The following is a 23,079-nucleotide window of genomic DNA, read 5'->3' on the forward strand; positions in this document are numbered from 1 at the left end:
CTAAATCCCAATTATTTAGCTATATGCTTCCTTCTTCAAGAGAGGCAGTAATTTTATTATGTACCATTTCTACCTATCATAAGAACTTAAAAAAAAAAAAAACATGCTTTTAATAAAAAATAGGAAACTAATAAAACTTGTCACTTAATGGAAAAGTATAAAGGCCTAAAAATAGTAATAAAGATCTCAAGCTCACCTCAGCCTGAGTCAATCTAATTTAGTGCAGAGATAATATCCTTTCTAGGACTACAATAGCCACCCTATAACAACCTGCTATGAAGATAATGCTCATTCTAAATAGTTAATAACCATTTTACAGTAAATATAGGGATGTCTACTTTTGCAGATATTATTTTCTAGTCTACCTTTTTTTCATTTTCCTTTGAATAAGGCACACAGAAAGAAACTCAAAATAAGATCTTGCTAGTTACCTTCAGACCACAGCTGTGTTGGACAAGTAAGACCTGCCCTAAGTACAAGGGAGATGGAAGGAGGAGCAATGCTGGGAAATCAGGGAAACCTACTTTAAAAAAAAAAAAAAAGATTTTATTTTTAAAGTAATCTCTATACCCTATGTGGGGCTCTAATTCACAACCCCGATCAAGAGTCTCCTGTTCTTCCAAGTGAGCCAGCCAGGCGCCCCCAAGGAAACCTACATTTAATTTTGCCACTTGCTAGCTACACAGTGACCTCTCTCACTTGTATTAGCTAGCAAAGTGGATGGAAATGGATGCAATTCAGTCAGGATTCTAAAAGCCCAATTCTATTAGTGACTATTTCTCGAGACTGACACTTAACTTTATTTCGGGTATTCCACAGCTACTGCATTTTAATATATTTGGAAAAGCACACAATAATGAGGATAAGCAATGTAAATTTTTTGAAAATTCTTAACAATTCAGATGTGGATCATTCAGTCCCTCCGCCTTCCTACTATTCATGTCTTATACATGTGGTTCGTGAAGGAAGCTACTTTGCTCTTTAGATTTTTAACCATCTATTACTTTGAAGCACAAATGAGGCTAGTCTAAAATAGCTAATAATAATAATAAAAAAAAAGCTAATATTTTTCTGAACTATTTCAGTTCAGGCTACCACTTGTCTACCACAAATACAGATAAAGACTGACTATAAGTGGAAACATTTATGCTGGTTTCCTATATTAAAAGTATTTATGTTCTGTCTTACTTTCATCATCAGAGGGGAAAAAATTCATGTTCTTCACCTAGAAGGTGAAGACTATTTTCATATACTCTTTTCACTTACAGTGTTACTCCATCTTTAGCAATCCTGGTATAGCAGCCATGTCTTTTAACTGCATTTATTAAATAATTCAAAATACAAAGCCTAGTCACTTAGTGAAATAACACTAGATTATTCCCACCCAAACATACACTAGTCATTAGTACTAACATTTTAGGTAACCTAACCATTCTTACCTTGCTTCTGCAAATTCCAAACAGATTCCATTTCTGCAAAGGAAAAAAAAAAAAATTTATATGCTAAGTTTTACAGAGCAAAATTTAAAGCTACACTTTTCACTTTAAACCTAAAAAAAATCGGGCAGGCCCGGTGGCTCAGCAGTTTAGCGCCGCCTTCAGCCCAGGGCCTGATCCTGGAGACCCGGAATCGAGTCCCATGTCGGGCTCCCTGCATGGGGCCTGCTTCTCCCTCTGCCTGTGTCTCTGTACCTCTCTCTCTGTCTCTCATGAATAAATAAATAAAACCTTTAAAAAAAAAAAAAAAAAGAAAAACCTAAAAAATCTAGACTGGTTATTGCTGGCCTGAAGGTAGGGCTGAAATAGCACAGTTCTACTAAATCTTAGATAAAGATTGAGTGGTGACTCTTAATTAATCTCTTGGAATTCTTAAGAAATGTCTTTCAGATTGCCTTAAATTGGTTATACAAAGTCAATTATTATCTGAAATCAAACTACCAGGAGAGCAATTCTGTCTATTAAAATAGCAAAGATATGCTGAAGCATGCTATAGATTAAATATTTCTTGTAACAGCTCATTGTTATTAAAAACATTTTAATAGTATTTTTTGGCAACCCATCATAACCCATGGGTTATAACCCTAAATTTTCTGAATGAAGCATTCAAATTTGATTAAGCATGATGCTTAAAATGCCTTATTAAAATTTTACTTAACTCTTTGCTATAGGCAAGTGGTTCTGTTCTTCAAACTACACCTACTCTTTATTTTTAACCCATAAGGTCAAAATGCCAATCCATACCCATTTATTAGTAAACACGATTCTCATTTGCTCCAATTCCATTCAAATGTGATCCTAATGTGCTTACTTTGATATCTTACAGTAAAGAAAATATGTGCAAGACCAAACTATAGTGACATACAGAGAAAAGGCAAAAAAAATTCTATCTGGAAGCATTCCAGAAAGCTGTACAGAGGGCTTATTTGAAGGTTTGATGAATAAGACAGTAGATGACCACCATACCACAAGAACCAAAGAACAGGAAATAGGAACTACAATACCTTGAAAGGAAATACTCCACTAGGTTTACAATGTAAACAAAGACTACACAGTAACAGGAATGAACTATAACTAGGACTGAGAGTAAGTACTCTTCCCATGGCCATCCAACTGCCATTCTGAAAGACAAAAAAGTACCTTTATTCTGTATAACTGGATTTTGTGTAACTGTATTTCATATAGTTTACCAGCAGCTAATTCTAATTAAAAAGTAAGTAAAACTAGAGCTCATGAAGATAGGATATATCTGGACGTGGGTTACAGTTAAAGTACAACATAATCTCTCCCTAGGCCTAATAGTATATAAATCCCAAATTATTACTTTATTGTTTGTGGTTGGAGGTAGAGAATGGTAGGTAGATCACATTCTCCCTACTCTCCTCTATTTCCAACAAATTCACTCCTAAAAGTGATGCCTGGGTGGCTCAGTGGTTTGAGCATCTGCCTTTGGCTCAGGGCATGATCCTGGGGTCGAATCCCATATCAGGCTCCCTACACGGAGCCTCTCTGCCTCTCACTATGTCTCTCATGAAAAATAAATAAAATCTTAAAAAAGAAAAATTCACTCCTAAAAAACTTTTAAGTTTTGAAAATTTATCAGATTTGGATGTTTGGAACAATAAATAGGTTAATTATTCAAAATAATCAAAGTAATTATCCAGATAAAATTGCATTCAAGTTAGCACAACAATTGCCTGATTAAACAAAGACTGAGAAATAATATACTAGCTGTCACTTGGTCTAAGAGCTTAGATGGATGCCACCTATGGGCTTTAAATCACTGGATACCCAAAGAATGGCAGGAAAACCCATCTCCTAGGTCTAAGCAGGGGAGAGAATTGTGATCAATCTAATCTGGGAAAAAGAATAAATATCGGGAAGGCTATTCTACCCATGACACTCGTATCTATCACTCTAATATAATTTCTAATTCTATTAGTTTCAGACAATTAGGAATAGTTGAAATGGTCATTAGAGCTGTTATCCTATACATGTCTGTACCTCAGAATGGCTTATGTGAAGAAGTCCAAAGGTAAGGCTTTCCTTAGTTGAACGGACTTCAAAAATTTTAATCCAACACATTTTTTTCTTTTAGCGAAGTAGAGAACTCACATTTTGCAACAAATAAATTCCTGAAGTCTGTATTACTTGATGCCCCATTATTGTTAAGTCTACTTAATAGTAAAGATAAATGTATATTTAGTTGTATGTTGAGAAAAACAAAACTTTTAATTTTGGCCCATTGATGCTATAACATTTCCTTTTGTTGTCCCCCACAAACTGTTGTCAACCTGCCTCTTTCCCCTTCCTTTTTGGCAGGAGAGACGGGAGGACTATACGGAAGAGTCACTGTAAAAACTATAGTACTTTAAAAGCAAATAAACACATTTTAAAGACAAAAGTAACTATTTGCAACCACTCAGTGTCCTTTCCTTAGCTTAATCCAGAACATTCAGCTTTAGATTTTAAACACAAAGATTTTAAATGATTTCTGGTAACAAAGTTTTATTACACTCAAATAAGGGCTCTGGAGTAGTAAATTTGATTATGTTTTTTGAGGAGGGGAAAGGGATGTAGGACCTGGCTAAAAAATTAGCCATGAGCCAACCCAACTTCTAGCCAAGAAATGAATCAGCATGATCTGAAGTGCTGAAAAGAAAAATGAATGCAACTCTCATTCCAGTTGTTTAACATTAAATACTTCTGTTACTAGTAAAAACCTGATGTCTTTTTTTTTTTTTAAAGATTTTATTTATTTATTCATGAGAGACTCAGAGAAAGAAGCACAGACACAGGCAGAGGGAGAAGCAGGCTCCATTCAGGGAGCCCGACGTGGGACTCGATCCCAGGTCTCCAGGATCACACCCTTGGCTGAAGGCAGCGCTAAACCACTGAGCCACCAGGGTTGCCCAACAACCTGATGCCCTTAATTAGAATTTCAAGTTACCTTGAAACTCAACTGAAGATCAGAAAGGGAAAATAAGTATTATTTGGATGATTACATGCTATGCCTAAACAACCATAAGACTAAAAAGAAGCTATTGATAGAGAATATAGAAGAAATTAGCACTCTTTTAAGTTCCAGAAGTCTCCATCAAGATTCTAAATACAAAACCAGTTACTTTGTGTTAATTGTTTTAACTACACAAGAGAAGCAGAACAAAATAAGGCACATTCAACTATACAAACTCAAAATATAGTAATTAATCTTTCTACTTTTTTTAAAGATAATGATTTTATTTTATTTTATTTATTTTATTTTATTTTTAATTTTTATTTATTTATGATAGTCACAGAGAGAGAGAGAGAGAGGCAGAGACATAGGCAGAGGGAGAAGCAGGCTCCATGCACCGGGAGCCTGATGTGGGATTCGATCCCAGGTCTCCAGGATCGCGCCCTGGGCCAAAGGCAGGCGCCAAACTGCTGCGCCACCCAGGGATCCCAATCTTTCTACTTTTAATACTGCCCTTGCCCCCCACCACAAGGTCTTTTACTTCCAGTTCTTTTTAGAGTTGGATCCCAGCACCCAATTACTCAAGTAGTTATTGAGAAATGGCCACAGGACCAAATTTGCTAACATAAGTGAAGGTTTCTGCTTTTAAAATATACCAGAGTAAAAAAAAAAAAAAAAAAAAAAAAAAGCATACATACACCAGAGTAGGCAATTGTTAAAATTCTGTAATTTAGACTGCCACCACCCAAATTTTAAAATATAAAAAATTTCAAATAGTTATGGCACCTCATCAGTAAATAAAATTAAACATTTAATTTTCTAAAGCAGACTTCCTATGTAGCTCCCTTTCACAATGCTCCCTGTAGATGTCCAATTACCTACAAGATCTAAATTCCAAGTGGATTAAAAACTACTATTTAGGGGTGCTGGGGTGGCTCCCCAGCATGATCTCCAGGTCCAGGGATGGAGCCCAGAGTTAGGGTTCCTGCTCAGTGAGGAATCTGCTTCTCCCTCCCCCTGTTCATGCACACACCCCTGCAATCCCATCCTCAAATAAAAAGTCTTAAAAAAAAAAAAAAAGTACTAGTTAGGGGCTAGAGATACAGATGTGAAACCAGAAAGGCTCTGCTTCTGCAAGCTTAGTAGAAGAAACAGCTTTTCTAGATAGAAGCATCAGCATGAACAAAGCTTGATGCTATTAAAGTATGAGGTATGGTAAGCAGAGGTCGATAAACTGTTATCTACCCATTGCCTGTTTTTACAAATCAAGTTTTCTTTGAACAGAGCCATACCCATTTTCTATTATTACCCTTAGCTGTTTTTGTGTATAAGGCAGAATCAAGTAACTAGAATTGCAAGGAGAGACCAACCCTATGGCTCACAAACCCTAAAATATTTACTATCTGGGCATTCATATGAAAAGTTTACTGCCCTATGCTTTGGTGGTCACAATTAATTTACTAAGGCTGGATGTCACTAAGACAAAAAGATTTAGACGAAGCATACTATTCAGGGAACAGAGCTAAAAGTCACCAAGAAGGAAAGAAAGATTTACACAAAGATAAATGCTACTCTGCTATTCGGAGGACAGCACAAAGGCGCAAAGTTTACTATTTAAATCAAATAGGTAAAGGGGAGCAACTGAAAATATCTGAGATTATTGTACTCAATGTTAGTAATGATTGAGGTAACTGAAGAGTATGGATGAAGTGATAATATAGTAGTCTCCTCCCCCCTTATCTTCAGTAGATAGGTTCTAACACCCACCCACATACAGTGGATGCCTACAACTACAAATAGTTACCAAACCCTACGTATACTTCTCCCTATACATACATGCCTATGACAAGGCTTAATTTATAAATTAGGCACAGTAAGAGATTAACAATAAAATAGAACCATTATAACAGTGTAAAAAAAAAGTTATTTGAGTGTGGTATCTCTCAAATATCTTAATTATACTGTACTTACCATTCTTCTTGTGATGAGATGAAAAAATGCCCACACGATGAGATGATGGGAGATGAATGACAATAGGCAGTGACATAGCATTAGGCTACTACTGACCTTCTGACAATTCAAAAGGATCATCTGCTTCCAGACTGCAGCTAACCGCGGATGTATGTATTTCAGGCAACTGAAACCACGGAAAGCAAAACCACGGAAAAGGTAGGACTACTATACAGAGAAAGAGCCCAGTAAATGTTACTGCAAAAGTGAAGAAATTAGGACAGTTGTATTACAGATAAAAGGAAAACTGAGTATGTTAGGGATAGGATCCATAACCTAACAATTAGGGTTTGGGAAAAAAATGAATTCAGTTTTATATCCGAAGAATTAGTGATATTGAATATACAAAAAAAAAAAAAAAAAAAAAGAACAGAAAAGAAAAGAAAAAAAAGGGCAAGAAAGGGAGTAGTCAAGAAAATGCAAATTAGAGAATATAGGGAGGGAGCGTTCAATTACTGCAATTCTTACAGTTAAGACATTTTAAACTTTCTAGTCACCCTCTTTTTCTCCACCCAGATGTCACTGCCTGGTTCAACCAGTGGTACCTTACAAACATTTCTGCAGTGTAATCTTTTAACAGGCCTCTCTTGCCCTTAATTAGGCCTCACTTTCTACCTTCTACACCATAGCTATCATTCTCTCCCCCTATAAATATAAGCCTGAAAGGGACCAAAACATTTCAGTAGATTCTGTCTACAGGGAGACTAGATCTGTTTATCTTGTATAACACGTCTAGCATTTGACACAGCTGTATATCAAAAATAAATTAGATGACTAAATTAAAGATTATTTTAACTTGCACCACTCACCTTCCTTGAATCACTTTGAATGACTAGCATGTTCAAATACTATTCCATTTCCTCCACCCAAAATAGTTAGGACTTTCCTTGTACAACAAATAAGCCAATTTCCACTTCTCTTTCGAATCCTGACTAGCCTTCCCTGACTGGCCCCCACCTCTCACTTATGGGTTTCTCTATGTTCCAAATGCATTTCATACATTTTTCTACAGAGCCATCACACTAGTCATATATTTCCTTTTATGTATGTTTCCCTATTAGACTGAATTCCTTAATGACATGAATCCTCTTTTCATCTGCTTATCACAATTGCTTTGCACAGAGCTTGGTGTAATATGTAAATATTTGAACAAAATACTACTCCTAAATCAGTCAGGAAGTAATAATATAACAAAGTAGTACTAAGCCCTTTTCAAATTGATAATCAACCCTTTTTGACCTGTAAAAACAGCAATTGCATATGGTCCAACCAAAAATTCAGCATTTAATTCTTCAAAGAAAAAGACTAAAGCTAAGAGGGTTAAAACCAACTTGAAGCTCATTCTTTTTTACTTTTAAAATTGAATACTGTCCCAGTTTAACATAACATTTAAGGGGCACCTGGGTGGCTCAGTTGGTTATGCATCTGAATCTTTTTAAAAAAAATATTTTATTTACTTATTTATGAGAGACACAGAAAGAGGCAGAGGGAGAAGCAGGCTCCCTGAGGGGAGCTGGATGTAGGACTCAATCTCAGGACCCTGGATCATGACCTGAGCTGAAGGCAGAGGCTCAACCACTTAGCCACCCAGGTGCCCCAAGCATCTGAATCTTGATTTTAGCTCAGGTCATGATCTCAGGGTTGTGAGATGGGGCCCCACTTTAGGCTTCCTGCTGGGTGAGAAGCCTGCCTAACTAAGATTCTCTCTCCTCTTCTCCACCCCACGGCCCGCATTGTCTCTCTCTCAAAAAATAACACTTAAAAAAATTTTTTTTAGCATTTTAAAAAGCACGTTTCAGGGCACCTGCATTGCTCAGTTGGTTGGGAGCCCAACTTGATTTCAGCTTAGGTCATGATCTTGGGGGTCAAAGGATTGAGCTCTGAGTCAGACTGTGTTGATAAGAGTATCCTTGAGATTCTATTCTGTCTCCCTCTCCCTTTGCCCCCATACACGCACTCTCGCCCTCCCTCTCTCTAAATAAGTTTTTAAAAATCTAAAAAAACAAACATTAAGCATATCTCTCCCCAAAAGGGGAAATAAATCAAACAGAAGGCCAAACAAGAGGAGTCCCACAACTGAGAACCCCCAGATCAATTCACCACTGATCTTGCCTCCTAATCCATTACCAAGCCATTACTGGGTACCTCATCATCATGTTTTGCTGTTCTGATTTTCCTTTCCCAACCAGTCCTCTGTGCCTCCCTATTCTTTTGCAAAGAAGGCAGTCAGAATCTCTCTCCATGATATTTTCCATTTTAACTACACCCATAGAGTTAACATTGTATTTTCTTTAAAAAAAAAATTTTTTTTAGGGGCATCTGTCTGGCTCAGTCAGTGGAGTGTACGACTCTTGGCTTCAGGGTTTTGAGTTCGAGCCCCACATTCAGGGTGTGCTGGAACTCACAACCTGAGACTGACTTAGAGTTGCATACTCTACTGACTGAGCCAGCCAGGCACCCCAATAACAGCTTATGTTCAAGTAAACTCGACTGAAATAGTTAGAAATCATCACCTTTTCAGATGCTTAATTCTTCATTGCATCTATTTTAACTTTATATTCCCAATTTGGAGCTACACCAAACCAGACTAAATAGAACTGTCTGAACTACCTCTAAATACATACATTAGAAACTTGGAGCTTAAGGGTTTGCTTTTGGATTCTGGTTCATTGCTACTGCTATACTTCTAATCTAGTTTACTTTTAAGGCAAAAATATAAAATTCAAGTTGCTTAGAACGCAACTGCTACTACTAAGATAGTAATCAACAATTTCTGCTTTTATAGCATGGGTGGTTACTTCCCTCACCTACAGGATGTAAGCTAATAAAATTTGGGGGTTAAATTTTACCTTCTATAAATTCCTTACAAGTTACCTTTCAGACTAACACCAAAGTAAATTCATTACTATTGCACTCACAGACATAATGAAAAATCAAGCATCCTAACGTGGATGCTAAAATTTGTAAGCACTGGGGGAAAAAAAGGATTTCACAAGAAATTCAACTAGGGCTGAAATCAGTCAAATCAGCAGGCACCTGTTGCTAAGATTATGAGAAAGATAGCTGTGATGCCACCATCACAGTAATAATAAAATGCAGTAAAGGTGAAAATATTTTTTTCAGCATTGTGTTGAAAGAAAAAAATTAGTATTCAGATCCTTCTGTGAACCAAAGTAACCTTATACATACTCCCCCTTCCCTTTGACAGATTAACCATAACTTGTCTCATATCTCCTCATACCCGGTAGATCAGCTTCCTCATTGCCAAACCTGAAGTCTTTTTTTTTTTTTTTCTAATAACGTTTCTTTATTTTCAGATAACTAATACATTCTTATGGCTGCAAACACAAAAGGAAAAATCTTGTTATTTCTCTGCCTGGGCTATTCCAAAAATTCATCAGAAAAATGGCTTCCAATCTACCCTATGAACTGATGCCACAGGGGCACCTGGGTGGCTCAGCGGTTTAGTGCCTGCCTTTGGCCCAGGGTGTGATCCTGGGGTCCGGGGATCCAGTCCCACGTTGGGCTCCCTGTATGGGGCCTGCTTCTCCCTCTGCCTATGTCTCTGCCTCTCTCTCTCATGAATAAATAAAATCTTAAAAAAAAAAAAACACAAAACTGATGCCACATTAATCTACCTGAATGCAAGTCAGCAATACCAACTTAATTTTTAAAGCACTTTAGTACAATCTGATAGAATAAAACAAAGGCTGATACACTTATTTTATAAGGTAAGTGATTAAAAATGACATGATTTTTTTAGGTACACAGAAATTAGAAATAGAAGCATTAAAACTCCAGTCTTCTGTCAGTTTAAGTCACCTCCATTCCCCCAGCCCAGCTCCCTGATGCTCAATGCCTTCCAGACTAATCTGATGATCTGGCAGCAACTTACCTTCCTTCTCTTATGTCCTTTCACCACATCCAAAGCAGATCCCTTCCAATATTTACATTTACTCAGGATTTTCCAACTTATCTATTATCTTCTTCTTTGCATTTCCATTAAGTCAAAAAATCTTTCCTATCCATCAAAACCCAGTTTAAATGCTGCTGCCTCCAGGAAAACACAGGCTGCATTAACTCTTCCCACCTTTACTCCATTAAAAATTCTTCCAGGGATCCCTGGGTGGCGCAGCGGTTTGGCGCCTGCCTTTGGCCCAGGGCGTGATCCTGGAGACTGGGGATCGAATCCCACATCGGGCTCCCGGTGCATGGAGCCTGCTTCTCCCTCTGCCTGTGTCTCTGCCTCTCTCTCTCTCTCTCTGTGTGACTATCATAAACAAATAAAAATTTTTTTAAAAAATTAAAAAAAAATTTCTTCCACTAAAATCCCCTATTTTGATCCATATGACCTTTAAAAAATCCTTATAAACTTGTGTATTGTTTTCTCCTCTACTTAATTAAGTTCTTCAAAGAAAAAGACACACCCTGCCAAAGTCTTATATAACTAAGCAAAGTACTTTGCCTATATTATAAGGGAAAGGAAAACATACACTACACACACACGTATATTACTGCACAACTCTGGCAGAAAACAGAAAAGTAGGATTAAACTGAGGAAAGCTCTCTAAGACTCAAGAGTTCCCAATCCTAGCTGGCAATGAGAACCACTACATTTTTATCCGGAGTATAGCCCACATCTAGTGCCTCAAGTCATTTATGCTAATAACCTATAGAAGTAACACAGAAACAAGTTCTTAAAGTTTCATACTAAAGCCTAGTGTTCCCTCAAGGATATTTTTTACTAGGTAACTGTCATGTTGATCCACGTCAACCATCAAGAATTCTATCTTATTTTATTTTTTTTAAAGATTTTATTTATTTATGTGAGAGAGAGAGAGAGACAGAGACACAAGCAGAGGGAGAAGCAGGCTCCATGTAGGGAGCCCGATATGGGACTCGATCCCGGTCTCCAGGATCATGCCCTGGGCCGAAGACGGCGCCAAACCTCTGAGCCACCCAGGCTGCCCTCTCTCTTATTTTATTCATCCTCCCTTGCATCTCTACATACTGGGTAAAATTTACCATATTAAATTATTTTTTAATAAATACTCCAAAATATCAGCACTGAATACTTGATGAAGTTCCGTGCAGTATTAGTTAGGCAAGATAAATCAACCTGGTTTAAATGAACACTGACCAAACACACGACTCACATCAACCTACCTTATTTCAACAGATTTGTCTTCAAAGGACTTTTTGAATCAAATGACTTCAAATGACCATTTCAAAACCAAAGATTCACCTCAAAAAGTTGAGTCTAGTGTTACAAGCCTTTGAAAAGTAAATGCTTTAAAGGAGGTAACAGTTCTATGTCCTGGGTAGGTGCATTAAAAGCTATCACTCAAACATAACCAAAGTATCAACTAGCAAAATGTTAGGATACCTGGAATTTGCTTTTGAAATTCCTACCAAATAAAGTGCGAAGGTAGATAGGTTAAACAAGAATGAATACTTTCTAAATGTTCTGGCTGGACAATGGGTACATTGAGGTTCATTATAGGTTCCACTTTTGAGTATCAATTTTTTCATAGTTAATTTAAAAAGCTATTACTTTAAGGTAATAAATGCCCCTTAAGTGCCATTTGAGAGAAATAGAAAATAGGACTTACATCTCACCATAAATATTAATACTGCTATGTAATGGTACAATATTCCCCTAGATAATAAAAAGATTAACCCTCCCATTTCTTAAGAAAAATTAATAGCATAATATATATCAAAAGCTGAAAGAAAAATCCCAAGAACTAGATTTCCCACCAATCCCTTTTTTATGCCTCATAGTATCTTTATTTCCTATCGTCAAATGTACTGAATATTCAGATTTTCAAAGGATCTGCAGTATTTCTAAGGCTGCAAGTAATTAATGTTTAATCTAAAAAATGCACCATTCCTGCTCAACTGACACTAAGCACTCTCTTATCTACTATTTCCAAATAAAGTTGTTGAGGAGCTTACTTTTAAAGTAAGGAGGTATGCATAAAAACCTCTATTTCTGAGCCTAACTTTAACTCACTAAGTGACTGCTTTTGAACATTTAAAGAGAAGACTTCACTAAAGGACCAAGAAAATACAAGTGCTCTTTTAAAGGATAGTCTAATAAGCCCAACTGATTATTACCTCCTTTAGAGTTTAAAACAACTCAAAAAAAAAAAAAAAAAAAAAAAAAGGCCAGCCTTCACTTATGAGAAAGTTCTTCAGATCTTGAAAAGGTTGTGGTTCAAAACAAACTCACAGAAAAGAGAAATTAGTGACCTAATGAACCAATCCACATTTGGCAGGAATTCAAAGAACTTGCCACTTTGGGAACTAACTGAACTGAACATTAACCATTGTTAGGGGGGGAAAAAACAATCAATACCAATTAAATCTCAATAATACCCAACTACGAAACTCAAATTGATGCACTTTACTAAAGCAAATCTTTCAGTAATATCAGCAAAACTAAATATAACTGCATCCAGGTAGGGGCATTTAGCTTATTTAAATACCACTAATTTCAGATCTAATTAGTGTCACTATAGGAAAAATGCATACAGAATACCTATAAATAAATAGGAGTTATTACTCCCATTTAAAAAGGCTTACAATTCTCCGTAATAAAAACATATAAAAACACCAGCCAACAACCACTTCATGGAACATCTTGTCCCAAACTTTTTTGCAGGTTGTGGAAGAACGTAACCAGATATTCCTTCAGGTTCCTAATTACCCATACAAAATATTCAGGTAAAGATTTTCCCAGTAGTGGTCTCTGGTGGGCAGATAGCACAGAAAATATCACCAAAAACACCAACTCCCCCAGCAGAACCAACTTATAATTAACTACAAGTCTTAAGAAAATAAGTAATTTTTTTTGTCCTAACTTTCCTAAAAACATCCACTTCCTAATTAATTTATTTACTTCCCAACAGCAGTGCTGGAGAAAAAAAGTACAGACAGGTAATTTTATCTGCCAGGATTTCTACTCCTAAACTCCCATAAGGTAATACTACTACTTACTCCCATTTTCTAAAGGAAGAAAAATAGAAAAGGACATCTGTTCATTTTACTAATGTCTTCCAGTTTGCAGATAAGGAAAGGTATGCAGAGGAGGCAATCTGCTTAAAAGTCACATAAATAGCTTTGTTATTCATCTCTGAGGCAGTGATCCTTCCAGGGAGAATATGGGAATTACCTCATCCCCACTATCTGATATGCTGCCCCTTCCCAGCAGCTCCAAGTCTCTGCCTAAATGAGCCAGTTAAAAATGGGAATGTGCAGCATATCTGAGGTGTGCATATGCATGCATGGGGTATAAATTTCTGTTAGGGGACTAGGGGAAGACCGAAGTGGAAGACTGAAAAAACCACCATTCTCAAAAGTACCAAGGTTATAAACATCATTCACTAAGACTCATTATTTGCTGTAGGGATTTAAATAAGTTTATACCATACAGTAAATTTTTCTTTAAGACACAAAGGGCTGCCTGGATGGCTCAGTGGGTTAATCTCAGGGTCCTGGGACTGAGCCCCATGTCAGATTCCCGGCTCAGCAGGGAGTCTGACCGTGTCCCTCTCCCTCTGCCCCTCTCCATACTCACTCTCTCTGAAATAAACTTTAATTAAAAAAAAAAAAAAAAAAAGACACAAATAAACCATATTCTAAAGTTATGAGCATGGAACTTGAAAGATATGATTCCTTTTTTAACAGAGGCTTTGGGGCTATGAAAAGTACAGACCCCAAGAGCCTGGTTCCTACATTGCTAATTGAGCCTGCCATTGCAATTGTCAAAATTATTTTCCAGTTACCACTTAGCACGCATTATTCCTTCTTGGAAGAGAAGAAATAGTTTGACACTCCATCTTTCTGGACTCCTCCTCAAAAACACTGCTCCTACTCATTTTATACAAATTAGAACTATCAAGTGAGCTCACTAATAAAGAAGTACATGATATAAAAAGCAAAGGAGAGGAAACATCTGTTCAAAGAAAATTTTTAAAAAGAACTCATGAGAAAATATGTCATCCCTCTGGGCACCAACCCATCCCTCTTCATTCTTTGAAGCAGGTATAGGAAGTCAAGTACTTTTGTGTTTGTGTGAATATATAAACATTTTGAAGTTGAAAGTGAACATTCCTTCTAAATAGTACTATTTCCAAAGACCCTGAATTAATTTATCTACTGCTTATCCACTGTTCTCAACTTAGTTCCCAAATTCTTAAAAAATCTCATAAAAACTTCCAAAATTTACCCTTAATACACCAGTTAATAAATGCTTATTAAATTTATGTAAGAATCTTTATATAAAAACAAATGAATTACCTTTAGTGTGATATACAATAGCAGCCCTCAGGTCAAAAGAACCCCAGCTATCATTTCTTTCTAGGCCTCTCTGGTATCTCTGTTCTTTGGCGGAGCCTAACAAAGTGTTCGTAGGAGACACCAGAGGATTTTGATTTTCTATCTCATAGTCCTTTGAGAGAAACACTAAAGCACCTTGACTACTGGTGTCTGCTTTTTGCAGGTCACCTATATGACTGGGTTCCAAGGATAAGGCTCCACTCTCACTAGTAGTCCCAGATTTTAGAATGCTACTCAGAACTTGAGGACTAGTCCGTTTTTCCAGCTCATAAGCCTTGGGAAACACAGGATGCTCAGTTCCTGAGGGGATTATTTCAGCACCCTGTGAAACCAAAGTGGCAGGATATTCCCCTTGAAATGTCACCTCCATCACTTTATGATCTGATGACTTCCCAAGAACAGTCTCAGGGCCAGCACTGGGCTCATTTATAAATGATAAACCCCACTGATTCTGGAAGATATCCCCCAGATTTTGCTGATCTGTCTGAGAGGGTAGATCCACTTGTGCTGTGCTCAATAGCACAGTTTGCATATTTGAAGGATAGACAAAAAGGCTAGATTTAATTTGTTCAACAGCTGCTGAAGTCAGACTCATGTCCTGGAGAACTGAATCAGTCCCAGAAGAGACGGGTGTTAGAGTATTAGCAGCAGTAGTTAGCAGTGGCTGACCCCCTGGAGAATATACACTTGCATCAGTCCCTGCTAAAACAGGCCCATTAGAAAAGTTGGCCGAAGTAACAGATTTCAGCGCTGACATAGGGACCTGGGATAACCGACTTGAAGATTGGGTCTGGGTTTCCCCAGTAGACGAAGAAGATGAAGATGAAGATGGTGACACAGAGGAATTCTGTACAGTTTTGTTGAGGTTTTCCTTAACTTTGCTTGCATAACTTATTTTAGGAACTATTTTAGCACTGCTATTGTCCACTGGAAAAACTGGAGGTGGTTTAAATAGGGTCCACGAGTCCTCTTTGGAGGTAACAGCGGAAGCATGCTTTCCTTTGGGCCGATCATCAAACTTTTTGCTGCTCACACCAGGTTTAATATCAGAGCTTTTCCGTAGCATATCCCCCACAGCAGGTTTTCCTCGATTTGTTCCTCCAGGCCCAGTTTCATACTTCCAAATGGGCTTTGAACCATCTACTCGATTTCCCTTTTGTTCACTGTAGTCAGGCTTGAAATTTTCAAGTCCCTGTTTTAAGTTTGGGACACTGGTCTCTTGTTGCATTATTTTGTCCTGCACTAAATTAAGGTTTTCACAACCCTTGGCACTATTGCGCCTAGCTTTCCTTTTTTTAGGAGTGGTATATCCGCTCTCAGATCCACTACCATCATTATCTGCTCCTTTGCCCATATAACCATTAGTAATATAGCCAGAATTATTTGTTACAACACCATTTGGAATTGCTACAGTATCGGTCTTGTCTACAGACTGGTTCTCTCCAGATTTATTTTCATAAGACTTCCCATTCTTTTTGTCCATACTGTTTTTCTGAATGAAATTCCTGGTTTTAATTCCTGCTTTCCCAAAGGTGCTGGCCTTTACAGTCTGCTTCAAATTAGTGTCTACAATTTGTTGGTTGCCATTGAGCACCCTGGAAATAGGGTTGGTAGCTTCATCAGAACCCAGGCTCTTTAAAGATATTTCTCTTTCTCCAGGATTACCATTCAATTCACCATAGCCTAGAGAGAGGGGGGAAAAAAAGGTTTTTTTACAATATATAAATTACAGTAATACCTAACATTCAAAGAGACTATGCTATGAGCATATTAACTTGACTATGTTATTTCACAACTACAAGAAAACACTTGTGAACCCCATATTACTGATTAGAAGTCTACCAAGCAAGAAACTGAAACAAGCTGGTTTCAAACCAAAGTCTGAGGTCACAAAAAACTTAAGCAGTATGCCATTAATTCCTCTCATTTAACAAATCAACTTCCCCATTGTTCTCACAAGGCTGTTATAAAATTTCCTTTACAATTAACAGCAGGGCTACCCTCTGGGTAAAAATCAAATTATGCCAGTATGTTAATTTTATGTATTACAGGGAAGTTAAAGAATCCCTTTCTAGGGGTGCCTGGGTGGTTCAGTTGGTTAAATGTCTGCCTTTGACTCAGGCTCTGATCTCAGGGTCCTGGGATGGAGTCCCACATCAGATTCTTTGCTCAGTGGGGAGTCTACCCTCTACCCCACCCCCACGCACTCTCAAATAAATAAAATCCTTAAAAAAAATTTTTTAAATCCCTTTCTATGAAACCAGGAATGGCTGGTAGTCACCATAAGCAGTTTCTTTCTACTGCATTCCGCTAAACAAAAATCAAATACTTGTGAACTTTTTCCTACAGTAGTCTTAAATTTATTGACATTTCCCAGACATTAGATCATTCTGTCAATGTATGAAACCAAAACACCTATATACCAATGTTTTTAACTCTAAGATATATTTTCTTCATTTTACATCTGGGTAAGCAGACTGGAGAAATTAATTTGCCCAAGTCACAAAGTAGAGAACTGGAAATCTGAACTCCAGGCTGCCTATAACATGGTTTCCTATCACTACATAATACTGCATCACTTGTGGTGCAAAACTACAATGAAAGGTACCTAATTTTAAAGTGTTATGGTGTTCAAGTTTTTTTTTTTTTTTTTTTTAAGATTTTATTTATTTATTCATGAGAGACACAGAAAGAGAGAAGGCGGAGAGACACAGGCAGAGTTGGAGAAGCAGTCTCCATGCAAGGAGCCTGATGGGGGACAGGATCCTGGGGCCTCCAGGATCACGCCCTGGGCTGAAGGCAGGGGCTAAACTGCTGAGCCACCCAGGGATCCCCAGTGTTCAAGTTTAAGACCTTCAACTACCATGAAGTTTATTACTATACGTTATTCAATTAGGCTAACAATAGCTTTTCATATTTCCTTACCAGTAAAATAATGGTATTAGTTATCTGTCTTTCTGTGAAATGTTCCCCAAAGCCTTTTGAGGTCAAATCATTAGAAACAGATACACACACATTCATTTAAGGCAGCTTTTCAGGGGGCTAGGGAGGGGTGTCCAATGAGAATACCAAATAATTTGCCTTTGTCACTTTCATCCTTGCAGGCCTTCCGCCTATGAAGACTAAAAGGAATGTGAGGTGTATATTCTTGTTTTGAAATTTTGTTGTAATTCCCAACATAGCAAATATCAATAAATATAACCACAGTAAAAGCTCTTTGTGCATTCTAAAGCATAAAGGATCTAAGATTTTTTTTAAGTTTCAGAACCAGGGATGCCTGGATGGGTAAGCGGTTGAGCATCTGCCTTCAGCTCAGGGCTTGATCCTGAGGTCCTGGGATGGAGTCCCACATCAGGCTCCCTGCAAGAAGCCTGCTTCTCCCTCTGCCTATGTCTCAGCCTCTCTTCTCTGTCATGAATAAATAATTAAAAAAAAAAAAAAAAAGGTTTGAGAACCATGGTTTTAAAAGAATTTTATGTGATCTAGAGCATAATCTGGGAAGATGAACAACAGGATTTACTCTTATTTTAAGACACTCATTCTATATCAGAGAAAAAGGACACGAAGAATGAACAAATAAAGGCAAGGCATTTTCTTCTATTGTACTTTCAGAAAATAACTCAAGACTATAATCATTCCTAAGATTGAGTGGCACAAAAGTTGTACCATAAAAACTATATTTTGCTAAAGCCCCTAATTTATGTAGTTGTATTTTAAATTTTTTGGCTGCTGAAAGAGGTTTTTTCTGACAGCTACTCAAATCAAACTTTAGGTGGAAAAATTCTAGCTATGAAACTACTAAAAGATCGCTGCTTAGGATGTTTTCTGAAAGGTTTTTCTTTCTTCAGAAAAGCAACTAGTTCCTAAAATGAGGCTATCAATGTTTTTAACAGATGCAAGTTTTACCTGTGTACATCTCTAGACTAAGAAGAAGAAAACTACATATACCACTTAACAACCTAATATGCTAAACAAAGGTTTGGACTCTTGGGCCCACTAGCCATAACTTTCTCAAAGATAAGAAAGCAATTTTAGAAAGGAAAAACAAAAACAAAAAAAACCCCACCCCAATGTCCAAACTAACTTGGACCAAAGCTAAGACTTTTAAGTGAACCAGAATAATTTTTCCTAAAATTACTAGTATTTAGTGGCTCCAATATCAGAAATCACCAAACAATTTAATAACAGCTCAAAAGCCACTATACTTACATTCCCATGTTTTAATAACAATTAGGCTAACAACAGCTCATTCTAACTATTTAAAATTTTTTCCATAGCAACTTTGCTGGAATGCAAAGTGTACCAGGGACATTTTCTTTTTAAAACTTAGGTATTTAAGAAAAATGCAAATACCACAGAATTACTGAAAGAAATCAAAGGGCTCCTTGTACTTTTATTATTTAGGTTTGCTGTGCTAAAGCATCTAACCCTACTTCAAAAGGACTCTGCAAAACTTCAGTACTGATAAATCTAGCTTTTGGAATAGAAACCGAAAATACTGAACACATCTGACCCTCTCTAGTGCCCTCTTCTGGAAAAAGAAACAGGTTCCTCTTTATAGGTTTATGGGTAATGGGTCATAAAAGCCCACTTCAACATATTAGATATATTTAAAAAGTCCTAAGTTTTCTTAGTAAATTAGTATTACACATGTTGAAGCAACAGTACTGCGACCAGGCCACACATGGAAAACTATTATCCCAAATTGTTTACATTCTCACAAAATTGCTAAACCCAGTTTCCCCCTCTTTATCCTCTTCCAGGATAGACCTATTAATTTAAAGAATACCACCTTGAATGGTTCAGGGGCTGTTTCTATCTGTAGAGGAGATTCTTGCAGGGGTATAATACCTGAGCAATGTTTCAAAATTTTCCAATGTGAACAGTAATACTGCTTTATATTCCACACAACCATAATAAAGCAAGATTCTTTCCTCTAAGTTGAAAAAGACCTAACGTTAAAACATTTAATGTTGTATACTTTCTAATAGTTTCAAACTGTTTCAAATCTGTTATGATTAAATACTCAATACATTTACATTCTCATTTCTACTGCACACGTGATGTCCCTACCCATCCCAGAAGTGGAAAATCTGGCATTCCAATTTGTCTTCAAGTTACATTAAATCTTCAATAGAATAGGAATTTTTCTCCAGCTCTCAGTAACTGCATCACATTTGATTTGCTGGGTTTAACATTTTCTTATCATTCCCTTCATTTCTTAATTTACAAAGAACCTTTAATTTGTAAAAAAACAAAAAACAAAACAAAAAAACCCTGCCTGATTCCAAGGTTTTAAGCTCATTTCTTCTCAAATGTCTTCTAAAATTACTTTTACTCTCAATTTAACATTTGTGAAAATCAAGAGTTTGGGGATCGTATCAATTTGAAAATAGGAAAACACCTTTCCTTTAAAAATGGAAAACAGCCTCGTCTGAGGCAAGATGGTAGTGAGCCAACCTCATGGATGAGCCACCTCGTTTCTCCCTTAAGGACAAGAAATAGGGGTCAAAAAAACTCACCCTCTACCCCATCCGATCATTTTTCTAATCCCTCTCCTCGAAATCGCTACACCCAAGCCCAGAAGGTAAATGCTGGGGGACTGGAGGGAGCTAGAACAAGCTTTTTTTGTAAAAATGAGCTGCTTGAAGAGAGGGCCCAAGTGAAAGCCTGAGAGGCGGAGTCGTGAGCGAACCTGGCAGGAGACGAGGTTCCTGTGGCAGAGAAACTCGTGACCGGGGAGCCTGGTTCCCGCTGGGTACCCCACCCGGCCTTCAGGCACCGCCTTTACCCAAAATGTATCCCCCCCGCCCCCAGCCCTCCTGCCCCAAGGAGCGCCGCAGCAGTCGCCCGCGGCCTCCTCCTCCCGGCCCCACTTCGAGGCCGGCTCCCCACCCGGACCGCCCGCGCCTCCCGCCGCACCCGGGAGCGGGAAACGCGGCCGCTGGCGCGCGGGGCCCGCTGCAGGCCGCTCCCCTCGTGGCCGCTTCCCTCCCCCACCCCAACCGCCCCCGCCCCTCACCCCAGGGACCCGCCCGGGGCCGCGCGGCCGCCACCGGGTTACACAACCCGGCCGGCGACGGGGGGAGGGGAGGCCACGGCCGGGGGCGACGGCGCCCCCGCAGGGCGGGGGGTGGGAGGCGACCGCGGGTGGGGATCCTGAGCCCCCCCAGCTCCGCCGCGCCGAGCCCCCTCGACACCCTTCCCCCTCCGCTCCTCAGCGGGCCGGAGTCGGTGACAGGAATCGGCTTCCAACATGGCGGACAGGAAGCGGCCCCGCGAGGAGGAGAGAACATTCCAGCCGCGCCGGCTCTGGGGGGAGCGGGCCCGGGCGCCGGGCTCGGGAGGAGCCGCGAGGGTAGACTGCGGGGTCCGGTGCCCAGAAAAGGCGCGCAGAGGTAGAAATGACTCGAGAGTCGAGGGGTCCTGGCCGCCCCCCCCCAGACGGGGAACCCCAAGGCCACAGGTGGGCTTGGGGTAGCGGGTGAGGGAGGACACTTCCTCAACTCTGCCCACCTACCCCCTCGCCTCGCCGCCTGCAAGAGGGTCTCGCGACACCACCCGCGTCGAGATTCGCTAGGCCTTCTAGAGATACACCCCGCGGGCTTTGGGGGGGTATGTTCACCCTAACTCAGGGCCACCAAATTCAGGTTCCTCTGGAGCCTCAGGAAGGTAAACGGGAAAGGAATAATGAGGCTAGATTCCCAAGGCCGACCCTGCAGGTCTCCCTCCAGCCCGGGCGGGGGCCGAGAAGGTCACACTGGCCTGGTTGGGCCTCTCCCATGCCGAGGAGAAGGAGAGGGCGCTGCAAACCCCGCGGCCCAGCCCGGGCTTTGGGAGAATGGAAGGGGGCTTCCCCGGACCCGCAGGACACCGAGACACACACACACACACACACACACACTCTCTCTCTCTCTCCGACCGCGTCCGCGCTTTCCACATCCAGCCCCACCCCCATCCCCTCTACCCCCCACCCCCATTCCCCTTCCCCCACTCGTCCTCCCTCCCAGACCTGTTTTCTTCTTCGGCGTTTCCTGGTGCTGCTGGAGGGTGTGTTTCTGCTCATGTTTCAGCGCCTTAGGCTGGGCCTTGGGGCTGCCCTCGGCTCCATGCTGCAGGTATTGGTGAGGCTGCTGGTGATGGTGGTGGTGATGGTGGTTGTGGCTGTGGTTGTAGAAATAATAATGGTGGTGGTGGTGCGGCGGCTGCTGCTGCTGCTGCTGCTGCTGCTGCTGCTGGGGGTGATGGTGCGGATGGTGGTGGCTGTGATGGTGCTGAGGCTGTGGCTGGCCGGGCTTCTCCTCCATTGAAAGCGGCTGGGACTCCCTGGCTGAGGCTGCGGGCTGCGGCACCGTCAGGATCTGAGACTGCTTCTCAGGGCTCACTCAGTATATCTGAGCGCGTCTAGCCAGCGCACTGGTTAACCGAGCGATTCTGCGAGATTGGCAGCGGCGCTCCAGCAATCAGGACGCACGCTGCGCCGCAGGCCCCGCCCCTAGCCCAAATCCTCTTTCCTTCCCCTTCGCTACTGCCTCCTGGCCAACGCCACTTACCCCGTGCAACCTCACAGGGCCGGGCCTTCAACGTCAGCACTATGGCTCTCTCTTCTGTCGCTTTCTCTCCTTCACCGCGCAGTCTGCGAACAGCACTTTCTACACTCCTCGCCCGCAAGCAAACTCACGTCGAGTGTAGCAGATTCCACTGGCGATTCCACTGGCTCTGGGAGCCATCTGTTGGTTTTGCACCTCCTAGAATGTTAGCTTTTTTTTTTTTTTTAATCCTTTTCCGGGTAATCAGAGGGGAAGCTCAGTTCCCTTAACCCTGAGAACCACTAAAGGGGCAATACAAAAAGAGGAAATAAATACATTTTTTAAGAATACAAGAGCTTCACAATCCAGTAGATCATTTTGTATTCTGGATTCATTTTGCTTTGTATTCATATGCTAATCTCTTCCTTTCCACGAAGGGATTATAGGGTTCCACAATGGGGTATCTGTGTAATTTTCTAAAAGGGCACAAAGGGTTTAAATCATTGTTTCTTTGTAGTTGGAGGCAAGGGAGAGCAGGAGGCATGAAAATCTAAACTCAACAGTGAAGTAGCTTTGTTGTTGTTGTTTTTAACTCCAGGTGAGGTCCACTGTAGAACCAAGATAAGTTGTAGAATATGAAGAGTTTCAGGAGTGAAAGGAGAGAGGGCACTTTAAAAGCTATTAATTAAAAAAATATTGCATGTATGGAAAATATTGGAATTTAAAGAAATGCTCCATTGATTTT

At 39.8% G+C, this 23,079-nt stretch overlaps 1 protein-coding gene across 4 annotated transcripts in view; it reads right to left on the minus strand.

Annotated features, from left to right (window-relative positions):
- NUFIP2 (nuclear FMR1 interacting protein 2) overlaps positions 1-22,211 on the minus strand; it is a 31,553-nt gene extending 9,342 nt beyond the window's left edge. The window contains exons 1-5 of one of the 4 annotated variants that reach the window (XR_005364722.1): positions 21,818-22,210; positions 14,767-16,488; positions 6,424-6,589; positions 2,501-2,617; positions 1,440-1,472 (exon numbers count right to left, since the gene is read on the minus strand). Coding sequence is in view for 2 of the 4 variants with exons in the window: in XM_038548339.1 (XP_038404267.1) it covers positions 432-523; positions 1,440-1,472; positions 14,767-16,488; positions 21,818-22,112 (2,142 nt within the window). In the remaining 2 variants the exon portion in view is untranslated. Of the gene's footprint in view, positions 1-431; positions 524-1,439; positions 1,473-2,500; positions 2,618-6,423; positions 6,590-14,766; positions 16,489-21,817 lie in introns of all 4 variants that reach the window. The other 3 variants (XR_005364721.1, XM_038548339.1, XM_038548340.1) reach the window with 3 other exon arrangements.
- Positions 22,212-23,079: the final 868 nt, after the last annotated feature.

This window comes from Canis lupus, chromosome 9 (assembly GCF_011100685.1).
Source record: "Canis lupus familiaris isolate Mischka breed German Shepherd chromosome 9, alternate assembly UU_Cfam_GSD_1.0, whole genome shotgun sequence".
Taxonomy (NCBI): domain Eukaryota; kingdom Metazoa; phylum Chordata; class Mammalia; order Carnivora; family Canidae; genus Canis; species Canis lupus.